Source organism: Chanodichthys erythropterus, chromosome 4 (genome assembly GCF_024489055.1).
Source record: "Chanodichthys erythropterus isolate Z2021 chromosome 4, ASM2448905v1, whole genome shotgun sequence".
Classification (NCBI taxonomy): Eukaryota; Metazoa; Chordata; class Actinopteri; order Cypriniformes; family Xenocyprididae; genus Chanodichthys; species Chanodichthys erythropterus.
This window is the reverse complement of record NC_090224.1, coordinates 13790001-13805800: the sequence shown is the minus strand read 5'-3', so window position 1 is coordinate 13805800 and position 15800 is coordinate 13790001. Positions and strand designations below refer to the sequence as shown.

At 35.5% G+C, this 15800-nt stretch overlaps 1 protein-coding gene across 18 annotated transcripts in view; it reads right to left on the bottom strand.

Moving 5' to 3' along the window:
- Window positions 1-15800, bottom strand: part of adgrg6 (adhesion G protein-coupled receptor G6) — a 56973-nt gene that overhangs the window by 38719 nt on the left and 2454 nt on the right. For 16 of the 18 annotated variants that reach the window (XM_067384188.1, XM_067384177.1, XM_067384178.1 and 13 more), the window contains exons 2-4: window positions 14215-14303; window positions 5974-6327; window positions 2509-3129 (exon numbers count right to left, since the gene is read on the bottom strand). In XM_067384188.1, the coding sequence (XP_067240289.1) occupies window positions 2509-3129; window positions 5974-6327; window positions 14215-14303 (1064 nt within the window). The remainder of the gene's footprint in view (window positions 1-2508; window positions 3130-5973; window positions 6328-14214; window positions 14304-15800) is intronic. The other 2 variants (XM_067384193.1, XM_067384194.1) reach the window with 2 other exon arrangements.

Here is a 15800-nt window from a genome sequence, read left to right as displayed (position 1 = left end):
GTATAAGTTGCATACAATAAACATGAAAACATGATATGTCCACATTGAAAATCTTGGATTCAAAATTCAGTTTAAATTGTGAACCATATAGATTATCAAAACAAACAAACAAACAAAAAAAAAAAAAATAAAGAAGTATTTAAGATTGTTCACCATAGTTTTAAAAAATTGCTTAAAAAAAGAGCAAATTTTTAATCAAGATCATCATTCTCAAATCATGCTGATCTTCAAGTTTTTATACAGAGCAAAAGGGGGACATGCTTATTTTTCAATACAACTTTTCACTCAAATTGTTATGCTAAAAAAAAATTGGTAATGAAAAAAACAAGCATTTTCACATGGACTCAGACCTTTGAAGCACACTGTATATTAACATAAAAAGACATTGTGTTGCTAATGATTTGCATATGATCTGTTATCTAAAGGAACTCTGAAGAGGAATCAGTGTTCTCTCTGTTCTTACATGCTCCTGACAGGGATCTCTATATAGGCGATTCAACAGGTTATCCGAAGAAAATACTTCCAAGACTAACACAGACCAAATGTTCACACAAGACATATGGCTTTATCTTTCGTAAAGAACAGAAAGTTAGTGAGTTAATGCTTTTGACCTGAGGCACCATAGTTTAAAGCGACACTTTTTTCCATGAGCTGCTGACCCAAGCTCTGCTGGGCATCTAGAGTTTCAGGAACCAAACTAAGTGGAAGAAAGCAGTCCCTGGTGAAGCTTGTTATGCATGTGAGTCATGCCTGCCTTTGCTATTCCACCCAAAGCTCATTCCTCTGCGCTGGGAGTTAGAGGGCATTTGAAGGACTTTAAAAGTGCTGTCTTGGGTAGTGGGATGAGATTGGTTCTCAAGACTCTTTCTGCATTTTTTCAGAAAATGCACCGGGAATGGTCAAACTAAGGCCCCTTCAAACCTGGCATTAACACCCATTTGTATCCAGAAAGTCTGGAAATCCTTTGCCTGGACTGCATTTACACCTTGCATGCCAAAGTGTTTCCAGTGTGATATACTGGATGAAAAACATACAGCAGAAACTTGGCCATGCAAGATGAATATCAGCACTTAGATATTGATTGCATGGTTATGTGCATATGACAAAACAACATTAACATGCACAAGTCTTTGACCACAAATTAATGTTGTTTTAATGAATTTTGGGTGCATTCATATGCTTGTTGTGTTAAGAAAACTTTCCTGGCTAACCAAAAACAAACCATAAAAAATAACGTTCTGGGAACCAAAAACTCACGTTCTGGAAATGTTATAATAACGTTATGAGAACATTAAAACAAATTATATAAACCAAAAACTAACATTCTGGGAACGATAGATTAACATTCGAATAACGTTCTGGAAACCAAAAACTAACATTTTGGGAACATTCTGCCAACCAAAAATTGTTAGTTGAGAACCTTGTAATGTTTTCTGTGAATTTGAGTGGTTTGGGCCTGTTTCTGGGTGAAATATGAGTTTGCCGGCATTTGTCTTTGCGTCATTACGTCACATCTGTATACATAAAAAAAGGAATCCCGGCTAGTAGACTATATTGCATGTGGGGATGCTGCAGGGGGCAGATCATTTGTAGCCTCTTACAGCAGCTGGAATAATTAAACTTGTCAGTTTGATGGCGGCTTGAAAACAAGAAAGTTCAAAACGACAATCATCATTGACAACAGGTGAATCACCAGTAGTAAAAAACAAAAGACTTCGGATTGCGGAGTGACTGAAATTAGATTATATTCCAGTTTTAAATGTGCATCTGATTACAGATACGTGGGATTACACTGTACTAACAAAAGATTTGTATTTCAAAGAGAAGGAGTTCTCAGGAACATTAAATTTCTTATTGAGGTTAAGAACAATTTCTTTAGATTAACTTTTTTTTTTTATTATTATTTCTAAGACGTATTATCTGTAATATACTACGAAGTACAGTGAATATCCACACTGGTGCATTGACTTACAGCCCACACATACACCTCAAAACATTAGATTAATCCACGCTGAGGAGCTGTGCCGATGCACAACCCACATACAGTAATGATGATAATTCTGCAAATAACTGCAATTGCAGGTTTTAAACAGAGATGGCGACAAAGAGGCAAAACTTACAGACTGCAAGTTTTAAATTTATATATTGATATTGTTTTGAAGTTTTATGAGATTATTATTTAATTTATGAGAAAATGGTACTGGTGGACAAACCAATACCTCCTGAGGCCAGTTACATAAACTTAGTCACTATATTAAGACTGTGTCTTAAGAACTAGTTTGACCAAATTGCAGTTAACCAAGGGGTAATCAATGTTATTTTTCCAATTCAAATTACACCAATCTACCTTTTTATGTAACAGACTTTAAAAAGTTATGACCACTCTTCAAGAAAAACATTAGTGTCTTAACTTTTAAGACTAGTCTAAGTGGTTTATGCAACCGGCCCCTGATTATTAATCCATCATAAATCAGCATCCATAGAATATAGCTAAAACAGTATACTCACTGCAGCTGAGTGTGCTGTCAGTCTGCGTGTAACTGCCCGGGATAGTCCAGAAGCGATGATCCCAGTCAATGACATTACCCACACCATCACAGGTGAGGGCAGACAGCTCAGAGGGGAGCATGGCGTAATCCCACAATCGGAAATTATAAATGAAGCCATCCAAATTCTGATCATCCACACTGACTGAGCTTGACCCTTTTCCTGCAAGCTGGAGGAGATCCCCACCCTGCAGGGTGTAAACCTGAGAGGTTGAGCAGGTGTTGGCTTGATAGCGGCCTCCAAAGTACACTGCCACACGGCCAGAAGACTTGGTCCAGGTGAGGCAGATGGGGGTCATGCTGGATGTGATATCTGAGCTAGTGAGTATGTTGTTTACAGAACAGTACGAAGCACCTATGAACAGCTCCATGCCTCTTGTTGTTTTTTCAAATGCCAAAATGGATGTCCCAGCAGCATTAGACAAGGTAAAGATGGTCTCTGTGCTCTTCTGGGTAGTGCGGGCGATCTCAAAGCACACAGTGAACGCAGTGAGAGCAGGAATGGAGACTGAATTGGACACTCTCGCTATATTTTTGCTGCTCTTTGGCATTGTGACCTTCTGGCTCCTCAGTGCCACTGCCACTGCAAGAGTGAAAAACCATTAGATCTTAAAATATGACACAACTGCATGTACTTAGTTATTGTGGAGTAGAAAACCATTCATTCAAACCACTTTATGATCTTCAAATCATCTACGTTCAAATGTGAATCAACTAATTCAGAGTAACTGTTTTATAATACGTTTCATCACATGAGAAAAGAAGAGAAACATTAATGTCTGAAATCATCCAAGGTTGTCAGGAACATTATATTAAGAAATCATTCTAAGACAAGCATATTAAACTTCTTCCAAACTGGACAGTCATATTCTTTTGGCCATGTTAAAACACCTCTTTTAAGTCCTATTTGCTGACACATTTCATTTAAATTGGCTGAAGTTTGTGTCTGTTGGCCGGCTCAATATAAAAACCATGACCAAGTCAGAATGGAAAAATATATCTCTTCTTGTACTATTAGATCCCTGTGCTCTACATTGGTGATGCTTTCTGAAATAACCAGATGTCTAATGTTATCGAAGGATGAAACACTAAACATTAATGAGCTTAATCTCAAAGGTGCTTCATTTTCAAACTGGGAAGATAATAGAAAATACAGACTCTGTAAAAGCTACTGGGTATTAATGGGTATTTTCACAGCTGTCTGACTTCATTGCAAAGGTTATTTTTTGCTGGTTGCTATTTCTTTTGGAGGAGTTTGTGCCATTTGATTGCAACAAGAGAACAAACTTCTACCTGTCAATATATGCAGGCACCCTTGTTGCTGGATAATGAGCTACACCTAGAAAAAAGTGTATAGATATCAATTTTATTTTAGTTTTTGCCACAAAAAGATTTATCTCCCTCTATGAACTGAATTGATTCTGTGCTGAAATAAATACAATGTGCGACTTCACAAACTCTTTCTTTAATTCAGAAATTCTAAAGAAAATCACGTTAAAGGGTAAGTTCACCCAAAAATGAAAATTATGTCATTAATTACTCACCCTCATGTCGTTCTACACCCGTAAGACCTTCGTTCATCTTCGGAACACAAATTAAGATATTTTTGATGAAATCCGATGGCTCAGTGAGGCCTCTATTGCCAGCAAGATAATTCACACTTTCAGATGCCCAGAAAGCTACTAAAAACATATTTAAAACAGTTTATGTGGTTACATTGGTGCAACTTTAATATCATAAAGCGACGAGAACACTCTTCGTGTGCCAAAAAAAATAAATAAATAACGACTTCTCAGCAATATCTAGTGATGGGTGATTTCAAAACACTGCTTCGAAGCTTTACCAATCTTTTGTTTTGAATCAGTGGTTCGGATTGCCAAAGTCACGTGATTTCAGTAAATGAGACTTCATTATGTCATAATTGTTTCGAAATTGCAATAGTTCACATGACTTTGGCAGTTTGATACACGCTCTGAACCACTGATTCGAAACAAAAGATTTGTAAAGCTTTGAAGCTTCATGAAGCAGTGTTTTGAAATCACCCATCACTAGATATTGTTGAAAAGTCGTTATTTTTTTTATTTTTTTTTTATAACATTAAGGTTGAACCACTGTACTCACATAAACTGTTTTAAATATGTCTTTAGTAGCTTTCTGGGCATCTGAAAGTGTTAATTATCTTGCTGGCAATAGAGGCCTCACTGAGCCATCGGATTTGATCAAAAATATCTTAATTTGTGTTCCAAAGATGAACGAGGGTCTACGGGTGTGGAATGACATGAGGGTGAGTAATAAATGACATAATTTTAATTTTTGGGTGAACTAACCCATTAAAATATATATTAATTTTAAATTTAAAAAAGAAATTATTTCTATTATTAAGCAAGCATGCATTAAAATAAACAAAAGTGAACAAAAAAAAAATCAAATAACTTGTTCTTTTAGTTCTATCACTATATTTTAAGAGTTTTTTTATTTTAATTAAAATAGAAAAGAGTTATGATAAATTGCAATAATATTTCACAATACTACTGCATTTTTCATCAAATAAATGCAGCCTTTGTAAGCATAAGAAACGTCTTTCAAAAACATTAAAAAATCTTGAATGGTACTGTACACGTTTTACTATTAACTCTGAGGTGAAAACAGGCTTCCATATGTTTATGAAGAAGGAAAAAAAACATTTGCCAACGGGCATTTAATATATCATATATATATATATATATATATATATATATATATATATATATATATATATATATATATATATATATATATATATATATATATATTATCTGAAAACAAGCCTTATCATCTTACACAATCAAATGAATACATTTTTTATTTTTTAAGTTCTTTCCCCTGAAAAACAATACAAAAGGTTTGATTAAGAAAATGATTTTGAAGGCTGAAAACTCAGACTGAGAGGATGCGAGAAGTGCTGAATAAAAATCATTTAATATGATTAAATGTTTGTGACTGTGGTCATAAGAACACAATGAGATGATACTGATAGAGTGAAAGGCAAAGCAATATGCTGCAGCAGCTGTGATATGAGACAGAGTGGTAGAGTTTAGCAATGTAATCTTGATAATGCTGCTGTCTATGAAGTCTGATGTTTATTCACTACATTAAAACATTGTGCTCCAGCTGTCAAGCTTGTCTGGAATGATTATCTGGATTTTTTTTTTTTTTGAAGCCACAAAACCATAGCAAAACATAATTAACAGCATTCCATAAACCATAACAGGACACAAAGCATAAATAAATACAACTTAATTAACAAAAAGAGTATTTTAATTATAAATTATTACAAAAATATTAAATATTAATCATTTAAATTATCATTAATTATAAACAAATATCTTATAATAAAACAACAGATAAATAAACATGCTGTGCAGAGCTCGCCATGTAATAAACATACCTTGCTTGTAACTGATATGGAAGCCTTTCTTTTGGACACTAAAGTCTGAGTTAAAGGAAACCTCCATCACATTGCCACTGGAGTTGAGAGTTAGTCCATTGGGTGTTAAGCCGCAAAATTTGGCATCACTCGTGCCAGTGCTGATGACGATGCGGTCATAGATGCAGCCGTGTGCTTCCTCAAGCTCAAAATCTAGGAAGGTGATCTGCACTATAAAGCCGGCCGGGGCCTGTATGGTCCACTTGCAGGCCTGACTGGGTGGGTAGTCATTGGGGTAGCAGGGGGAGGTAAAAGAGCCCTGGGAGTCGGTGAGTACCACATTGCAGCTGACGCTACTCTGGCAACTCTGTGCTACTGTAAGCAAACAGGTCACATGTCACTTTACCTTGCATGGCCGAAGGACAGAGGTATTAGCAGAGGCCAAGGACAGGAGGGAAATCAGGTGACAGGAAGATGCGTTTAGACAGCCGCCGGGTTAGTGCATCGACAGGGACAGAACGAGAGGGAAAGAGATATCCGGCCTTGTCGAGATATGCTGAATTACTTTTGGAATCCCGAAGCCATTTTCCCATAAAAAACACTGATTCTTGATTTAACCATTTCGTAGCCACATGAACGACACCACCAAACAAATCCTTTAAAGGTGCCCTAGATTAAAAATTGAATTTACCTTACCATAGTTAAATAACAAGAGTTCAGTACATGGAAAAGACATACAGTGAGTCTCAAACTCCATTGTTTCCTCCTCCTTATATAAATCACATTTTTTTAAAAGACCTCTGAAGAACAGGCGAATCTCAACATAACACCGACTGTTACGTAACAGTTGGGGTGTACGCCCCCAATATTTGCATATGCCAGCCCATGTTCCCAACATTATGAAAGGCATTAGACAAGGGCAGAACGTCTGGAGCTGTGCTGAATCAATAGACTAGGTAAGCAAAAAAGGACAATAGCAAAAAATGGCAGATGGAGCAATAATAACTGACATGATCCATGATATCATGATATTTTTAGTGATATTTGTAAATGGTCTTTCTAAATGTTTCGTTAGCATGTTGCTAATGTACTGCTGAATGTGGTTAAAGTTACCATAGTTTCTTACTGTATTCACGGATACAAGAGCCTTCGCTATTTTCATTTTTAAACACTTGCAGTCTTGTATAATGCATAAACAACTTCATTCTTTATTAATCTCTCCAACAGTGTAGCATTAGCCGTTAGCCACAGAGCACAGCCTCAAATTTATTCAGAATCAATGTAAACATCAAAATAAACAGCGATTATACATGCTGCATGACGAACACTTTGTAAAAATCCATTATGAGGGTTATATTAGCTGTGTGAACGTTTTTTTATGTTGTTTAAGGCAAGTGCGAGCTCTTGGGGCATGGAGCACGAGATTTAAAGGGCCACACACCCTGAATCGGCTCATTTCTAATTATGACCCAAAATAGGTAGTTAAAAAAATGAATTTAAAAAAAAATCAATGGGGTATTTTGAGCTGAAACTTCACAGACACATTCAGGGGACACCTTAGACTTATATTACATATTTTAAAAAAAAGTTCTAGGGCACCTTTAACGGTTTAGTTCACTCAAAAATGGAAATTCTGTCACCCAATTTATTCACCCTCATGTCGTTCCAAACTCATAAGACTTTCGTTCATCTTGGAAACACAAATAAAGGTATTTTAATGAAATCTGAGAGGTTTCTGTCCCTCCATTGACAGTCTACGCAACTACTACTTTGAAGCTTCAAAACGTTCATAAAGTGATAATAAAAGTAATCCATATAAATTGAGCAGTTTAGTCCAAATTTTCTAGAGAGACACCAATCTGAATTCATGCTTTTATTCACATATAAACATTCATCAACTCACATGTCAGCTATAGTAAACAGATGTTCTTGCATGTTTGAGCTTCTGCAAGAACCAATGAGGTTTGTTCTCACGCATCAAGCAAGTACAGTTGAGCTTCTGTTTATGTTCTCCGATCAATGTTTATATGTGAATAAAAGCCTAAATTCAATCTGTTCCTAATATAAAGCGATTGAGTCATTTCAAAATATTTGGACTAAATCGCTCAATTCATATGGATTAGTTTTCTCTCTTTATGAACTTTTTAAAGCGTCAAAGTGGTAGTCGCATAGCTGTCAATGGAGGGACAGAAATCTCTCAGATTTCATTAAAAATATCTTCATTTGTGTTTTGAAGATGAACGAAAGTCTTATGGGTTTGGAATGACATTAGGGTGAGTAAATTATGACTTTTTTTGGGGGGGGGACCAACCCTTTCAGATCCCTCATGTCAACTCTCGGACATAAAGACTTTAACACACTGGAAAAAAAGACTTGACTCAGAGACAATGGTCTCTGTTCATGCTGTCCCAAACAGCACATAAGCAAAAACCGCAACACTTTTTGGCAAATTGAGCAGGGCTGAGTGATTAAGCTTTCTCAAGATTCAGTGGCTTCCTCAGGACAATTTTGATGTACGTAAACAAACATTACTGAGGGTTAGCCAAAACAATCTAATTTAAAATGGTTTACAATGTGTTCTCCAAGTTAATATTTTACAAGATTTTTCCTCTCTGCTGAAAAAACTAATTTTCCCTTCCAGTAATGATACTGTTGAGAACAACCAATTGAATTTTGCACAACTCTTCGCATAAAGAAAATCATCCAAACACAGGCCATAAAAAAAAAAAAAAAAAAAAAAAAAAAAAAGAGTATTCATAGTAGTTGGCTTTAAACTCACAGGTATAGTAATCAAACCTCTGGAGAAACTGGAAATTTGGGATTTGATGGTTTATATAGATTCCAGGTGGGGAACAATACAGTTGGAGTATACTTTAATCCTGAGAATTGCTTTCTAATAGAAGAATAAAAGGACATCCCCCCCAAGAAAGGGAAATGATCTTCTGTTTAAGGAGATACAAACTAAACCACGGATTGAGCTCTCTTCAGAGACCTGAGTCATTACATGCCTTGTGTTCAGCAGAGTGGACAGTTGATACAGAGGATAGATTGACCACTTACAATTCAATCCAAACTCTCAAGATACCAAAACCACACAATTTTCTCCTTTCTGATTCTGTCAGAAGTGGTCAGACTGACTCAAAGCATTCACAGAATCAAAAGATGCCCATTATCAACTTTGTTTACTCTCTAACAAAATTTGGTATACATTATTTGGCATAAATGTCATGGCTCTTTCAGTTTTTTGTGATTTACTGGATAAGGGTTTTTAAAAAATTGTTTTACTCACAATTTCTAAAAACTAGAAAATGTATATTCATAAAATATATTAAAATGCCCATGGAATTAGAAGAATTTACATGACTTTTCTGCCTCAGATCCAGGTTTTTCAAGACATTGGGAACCCCGGTTCTTCAAAGGAAGCAAAGCAGTTGTTGTTTTTTAGAGCTTATTTTAAACCATCTTAAGTATTCTTATGACTTTAAGTTGAGCCCAAACTAAAATGCTCAACAGACTATGCTGCAGAAAGTTAAACATTACTGAACTCTAAAAAAGCCATCAGGATACAAATTCCTGACATACACAACTAAATTGGACAAACAATTCTTGCAAAAGTGTTATATGTGCCTCGGGTCGAGTTTTCTGATTGAATAAAATTAACGGATAACTTCTTAATGACAAAAAAAATAAAAAAAATACTATAAAAGACTAGTACTTGCTTCCCATAGCTCTGTGCCAGCATTCAAGTCTAATTTAAATGAAACTAAATAAGTCAAGAAAAGGGAAAATATGTAATAAAAATGAATTTTGGAGAGTGACTCTGAATTAAATAAATTGTAACACATTATGTGTTAGGGCTCCAAGGCAAAACGATCTTTGGCTGTATTGTTGCTAGTTGTAAAGCATAAAACAATTAAACTAAATAGATTCAAATACATTTTATAACTACCTCATTTCTCATGAAAAACCAGCAGACACTGTACATGCAAACAACACTTCGTAAATGTATAGCAGACCCATTTTATTGAAGTGTAAGCTAAGGTTTCTACACATTTGCATTCTTCTGGTCCCTTCTGGGGGATCAAATACACCACACAAATCAAAATGTCAAACCAGTCAGAAATGGGTCACTACAAAACCCGCCACAAACAAGACCCCATCAACACACCTGGGACAGAAAACGGTGGAAAATTCATAATGGTTGTCCAGCAAAAACAAGGAAAGAGGTGAGGGAAAAAGGATCATTCTTTCCGCCATCATGCCTGGGGTTTGAACAAGCAAGGAATGGGATCAGCATTTGACAAGTGGCCTGTGAGTGTTTTGCAGAAAGAGGCTGAAATCACTATTGGACGGAATCACGCTACTGGAATATCCTGCTGTTTTATAGATGTGTGCAAAGCTGTCGGAGTGGGCCACAGTAAAAAGAGGCCCGACCAACTGTGCTACAGAAACCACAGATCTATCCTGACAAAGCATGGTGTGCTGCTCAGATCCTGGTTCCTACCCAGGACGGGTTAATCTCAACACTGTGTCAGAGGGACCAAACACGTCACCTGCCTTATTAAATGATCTTATTTGCTCAAACTGTACAAAACAAGACATAATAGTGAGCCAGTAATTCTACAAAACAGGTACCATTTGTCTCTTTCATATGTAAAATGTGTCTTAAAAACGAATAGTTGGTAACAGCTTTCACTAGGTATTTATTATAGATTTTCTTCTACACATTTCAATCAAATGAATGGAACTTATAATGTAACTTGTAATGTCAAATTGAACTGTAAAATTGTCAATATTTCAAATTCTTGCACTCCAATCGTCAGTGCTCTATGTTGTTAGGATGATAAAATGGTTTAAAAGTTACATCTGTCTAACAGCGCTCATCAATGTCAAAATGATTGAGATGGCCAATCAAGTCAAAGTAGGCGGGGTTTACCGTTCCCAGAAGCAGAGCGTGCATTCCAACACGAAATGTCAGTTTAACGTTGAAAGAGAGTGAGGTAAGATGTAAATAGTGAAATATTTTATACGTCAACTGTTTTACGATAGAAATGTTAAACGACAATAACATCCAGTGATGCAAACAACTCGACTTTTTTCCTCAAATATGGCCATTTTGAATTGAAAATTTACGTGATTCATGTAATTCCTAACTGAGTCTGAAGAGACTAATTTTTTTTACATTTTTGACATTAGGCATACAAATAAAAGTACATGTGTACATATTTTAATGCAAATTAATGCAAATATTATTTGCAAATAGTTCAAAATGACTATTTCCCAACTAGAATTACACCTATAATTTTCTTCCCTGTTCTATTCCTTTATGCTTTATAAAAAAAATTGGTTCTAGACATGGTTATGGCCTTGTATCACACATATATTCAAATTTATTAATTTAACTTGTGATGTCACAATGCAATTTATTTACATAATTTTTTCTCAAACATGTTAAAAGTCAACATGAAATTTAAAAGTGACCCCATTTACTTTGTTAGTGCACATTACCAGTCTTGTGGTGGCAATTCATCCGTGCAAGTTGACAAACAAACAAACAAAAAGATCCAATCAATTTCCAGCAGGAAAAAACAACCCACACTCTCTATATTTTTCTAATTTTCACAATATTGAAGTAAAGTTGGTCACAACTTCTGTTTCATGGTGACTTTAAAATGTTATAAAAAGTAGCACAAAATTACTTTGTCAAATTGAAAAAAGCACACGTTTCATGTAATTATTTTCTCGCCCTAATAGCGATACCCAGAAATTAATACTTGAGGAGAAATAAATAATAACAACACTTCAGGAAAATAATAATATGTTACAACAGCAAAGTGTAGGCTATTTATGTCCTAAATTTTGGTATTTTTCATCATCAACACTTTGGAAATACAGTTGTAAGCTTATTCATGACAAGGCAAAACTAACTAACTAAACAAACAAACAAACAAACAAGCTGCTGATATGATGGGATTGGAGCAGTGTTGTGAAGTGACTGCTGATGAAGTGAAGGTCAATGAAAGAATGCCTGATTACAAAAGAGAAAAGAAGAGCTTTGATCTCAAAACGTCCTTTTAGAAGAAGGCCGCTTAGGAAAAATGCCAAAAGACGGAATGTCAGATACACGGATCTCAGGCTAAAAAAGACCCGGGAGATTAAAAATAGCGCTTTCAGCAGCGTCACATTTTGTGAAAGCTTTAATCCTGAAGTGTCTCATTTCTCTCACTCTCCTGGCAGTTTACCCGCTGTCTTTGTACCTCAGGTGTGCCGCATTTATCTGCCAAGAGTCAATTAACACCTCACCCAAAAAATGAAAATCCTGTCATCATTTACTCACCTCTTTGTCATCCTAGATGCCTGTATTATTTTCTTTCTTTCTTTCATGAAAAAGAAAAATTAGATGCAAGGCAGAATGTCCAAGCTATTCTTTTTTTTTTAAATAATAATTAAATAATATTAAATAATAATAATAATACAAAAAAGATTTAAAAGGTATTTAAAGGACAAAAACAAGCATCCTAAAAGTATCATAAAAGACATGTACAAGTTGTATTCTTATCTGTGACAGGGAAAAATAAAATAAAATAAAAGCACTGTTGCGAAGTGACTTTTGTACGGGAAAAAAAACAGCTCGGTCATTCTGCCCAGCATCTCATTTTGTTTTTTATGGAAGGAAGAAAAAAGCAATATAGGTTTGGAATGACATGACAGGGAGTGCTTAAGATCATTTTAGTTTTTAGGGGAACTATTCCTTAATTGAGTCCTTCATTTAAATGCGCTGCTCTTGATCAACACGGAGCAGCTGTTCTACAAAGATCCAGTGGGATTAAACTCTATAAACACTCATTGGCTTATGAAGCATGGCAGAAAACTAAGGGTATCCTAGAACAAACACGTGACATGTTGTGTGTACATTTGCGGCTTCGGTATGAAAAACAAACAACAAAAGCATATTGTGAACTTACGCACAACGGGGTTGTTCCCTCCACGGGCCATAATCACATCTGGTTTTAATGACAAGCTCTTGCACTACTAGGACAGTAAAGATTCCCTGTCTGGAATCTAGAGTCTGTGACCGTTGTTTACAGAAAGAGACAAATCAGATCTAATCAACAAGTTATTTCATCAAGAATTTTCCAAGTTTGAGCAACATTTGATTTAGGCGTGATTTAAATGAGTCCTAAAATGCCTACGAGAGGCGTACCGTCTTCAAACGATGTTCGAAATTGCTATTGGCCTTCTTCGAACAACATTTTGTTTATGCCGTGTCTCAAATTAATTGAATTTCGTTTTTTCGAAAGAGTATTAGCTCTCATTTGTCTGTTTTTTAAACTCTTAAAGCTCTTTAGAAATTTCCCAGCATTAAATCTGATCTTTGCTCAAAACCATTTCTGACAGGCATCCAACGACCGTAAACGTTCCTACTTGGACCAATATAACAGTTCGAACAAATCAGGCGAGCTGCGGTATGTGACCAATATTAAAACGACACATGCTTTTCATATGCAGCTCACAAGGAACTTAAATTCAGCAACAGCAGACCGATTAAGGATTCGAGCTGCCAGTTAAGAGCAAATCCATGTTTTCTTTGGTGCTGAAATTATTAATAACACATCTGAATAATAACTCCATCTTCAGGGGAAACTGTCGTAACAGAGATTATGTCAGCTTCACAAAAACAACTACAAATGTTGTGTGTAATGGCTGGCCTTCAAACAGAAGCAGGCACGGTACACAGTTTAACCATCCAATGCACACTGAGAGACCACTGACAGAGCTGCCAATCAGATCTCATCTTTTATTTATAGATTTAGGATTATATGGAAGATCTTTGTCCAACACTAAACTGATTGTGGCAATATGAGATGTTTTTCATGTATAACAGTTGTGATTTCTAGCCTACAGAACGCAAGGACAAAGACAATAAAAGCATGTTAAAGGTGATTTTCAAAAAGCATGATAAAGGTAAAGAGAAAGAAACGTGTCCAAATGTAAGGAAGCTGAGAGAAAGTTTAAAACATGCACATATATAAAATGAAAATAGAATTACTGAAATAAGCCAGAAAGCAATTGAAAATATGAAATAAAGCATTAAAGTGAGGGGAAAAAAGGTGAATTAATGGAAGATGGAAGCAATGTTGATTAGCATGATGTACAATATACATATAAAATCAGTTCAAAATATAAATATGGATTACATTTCCAGATAACACACTATTTGGATTATAACATTTTACATTTATAACTGTAGAGCTCCTTTACCTGTAGTCAAAAAGAAGATCTGCAGAAGGAAAACTGTGAGAGCTTTCTGGAACTTCCATCTCCACCACCGACCGCTGATGAACGAAATCCTGCCAATCAGATTTAGCAAATTAAATTTTGAAACACAACCACAATTTAATTTATTACTTATATGTAATTTTAGTATAGTGTAAATAACAAAAACCACAATTGCATTAGAGGTTTCATTAAATGGATTGCAGTTGAGGCCGGGATCAACTTTTGACGCAATGCGTTCGATTTTATTTGCACAAAAACTGCAAATAGCCCCACGAACTGCTGTTGCTTTCTGGTTTTCTTAGTCACTGACTCAAAACACTTGGCATAAACTTCATGCATAAGCTTTTCTCACTTTCTCTCTCACACAGGAGCACAATATCTTTATTCATGCGTCTATAATTTGGGAGAACTTTGAAGGTTTAAATTATGTATTTGTGGCATGGAAACCATTTTTTTCTTGTCAGAACAGTGACCGCAGCCGTGCAAAAACTGCCCCGTTACATAATGACTAATCACTCTCCCACGTCAGCCATAATAAGTTTGCTGAAAAAGATCACGGACGGTGAGGTTTTCAAAGAGGTACACCACTATTTACAACGCATAGCTTGAAATGACAGGAAAGCAGAGACTGAAAAAAACATAAGAGAGCCATTTATATTCAGTGTGTTATCTATTGAAGTGGACTGTTGCTCTGAAGCATAGTTCATGCATGTAAAAAAAAAAAAAAAAACAATATCATAGCTGCTAAATTAAACAGAAGTATAGGCCCTATATTGAAAAACAGAAAGCAGTCTCTAAAAGTAAGAATACGCCAATGCTTAAAACTACTCTCTTTCTTTGAGCGGTTTTTGGAACTTAAATGGATAGTTTGTCATCATTTACTCACAACTGTGTGGAACACAAATTGAAACACTCATTGAGCTCCACTTTGTGACTTTCTTTGACATTTTTCAAAATATTTCTTTTGTGTTCCACAAAGTGATAAAGTCAAGAAGAAATAAAGTCAAACCGGTTTGGAAGAACATGAGGGTGACTGAATTGATTTTTAACCCTACAATACATAAACTCCAATGTAATTCCATGTTCAAAGAGAGGTAAGGATACTGACATATACGATAGAAACTACTATACATCACATTAAAAGCAACAACTGCACTCTAAAACCTGTTCAGAATGGATCACTATGTTGGTGCTTGAGCTCCACAATAATGGACTTTATGGATTAATGCCCAGGTGTCCCTGCTCTCATTCCTTCATACAAAAAGACTGTTCTAGCAGAAGCTACTGTAGTGAAACTATCAGCATCAGTCTTCAACTTTAAAATTGTGCTTTTTATCTCAGATAGATAGCTGCCAAAACAGCAATCCAATGTTTAGGGCTTTACTGGAAAGAGAAGTTGATAAACAACATTCTTAAAAATAAAGGTTCTTTAATGGTTCTTTGTAATATTGATTCAGAAAAGAACCCTCTTTTATCTAGAACATGTTTTGTTTTAAAGGGTTCTTAAGATGGCTATGGTTTTATAGAGATTAAAAACAAACAAACAAACAAAAAAAAAACTTTCTTGA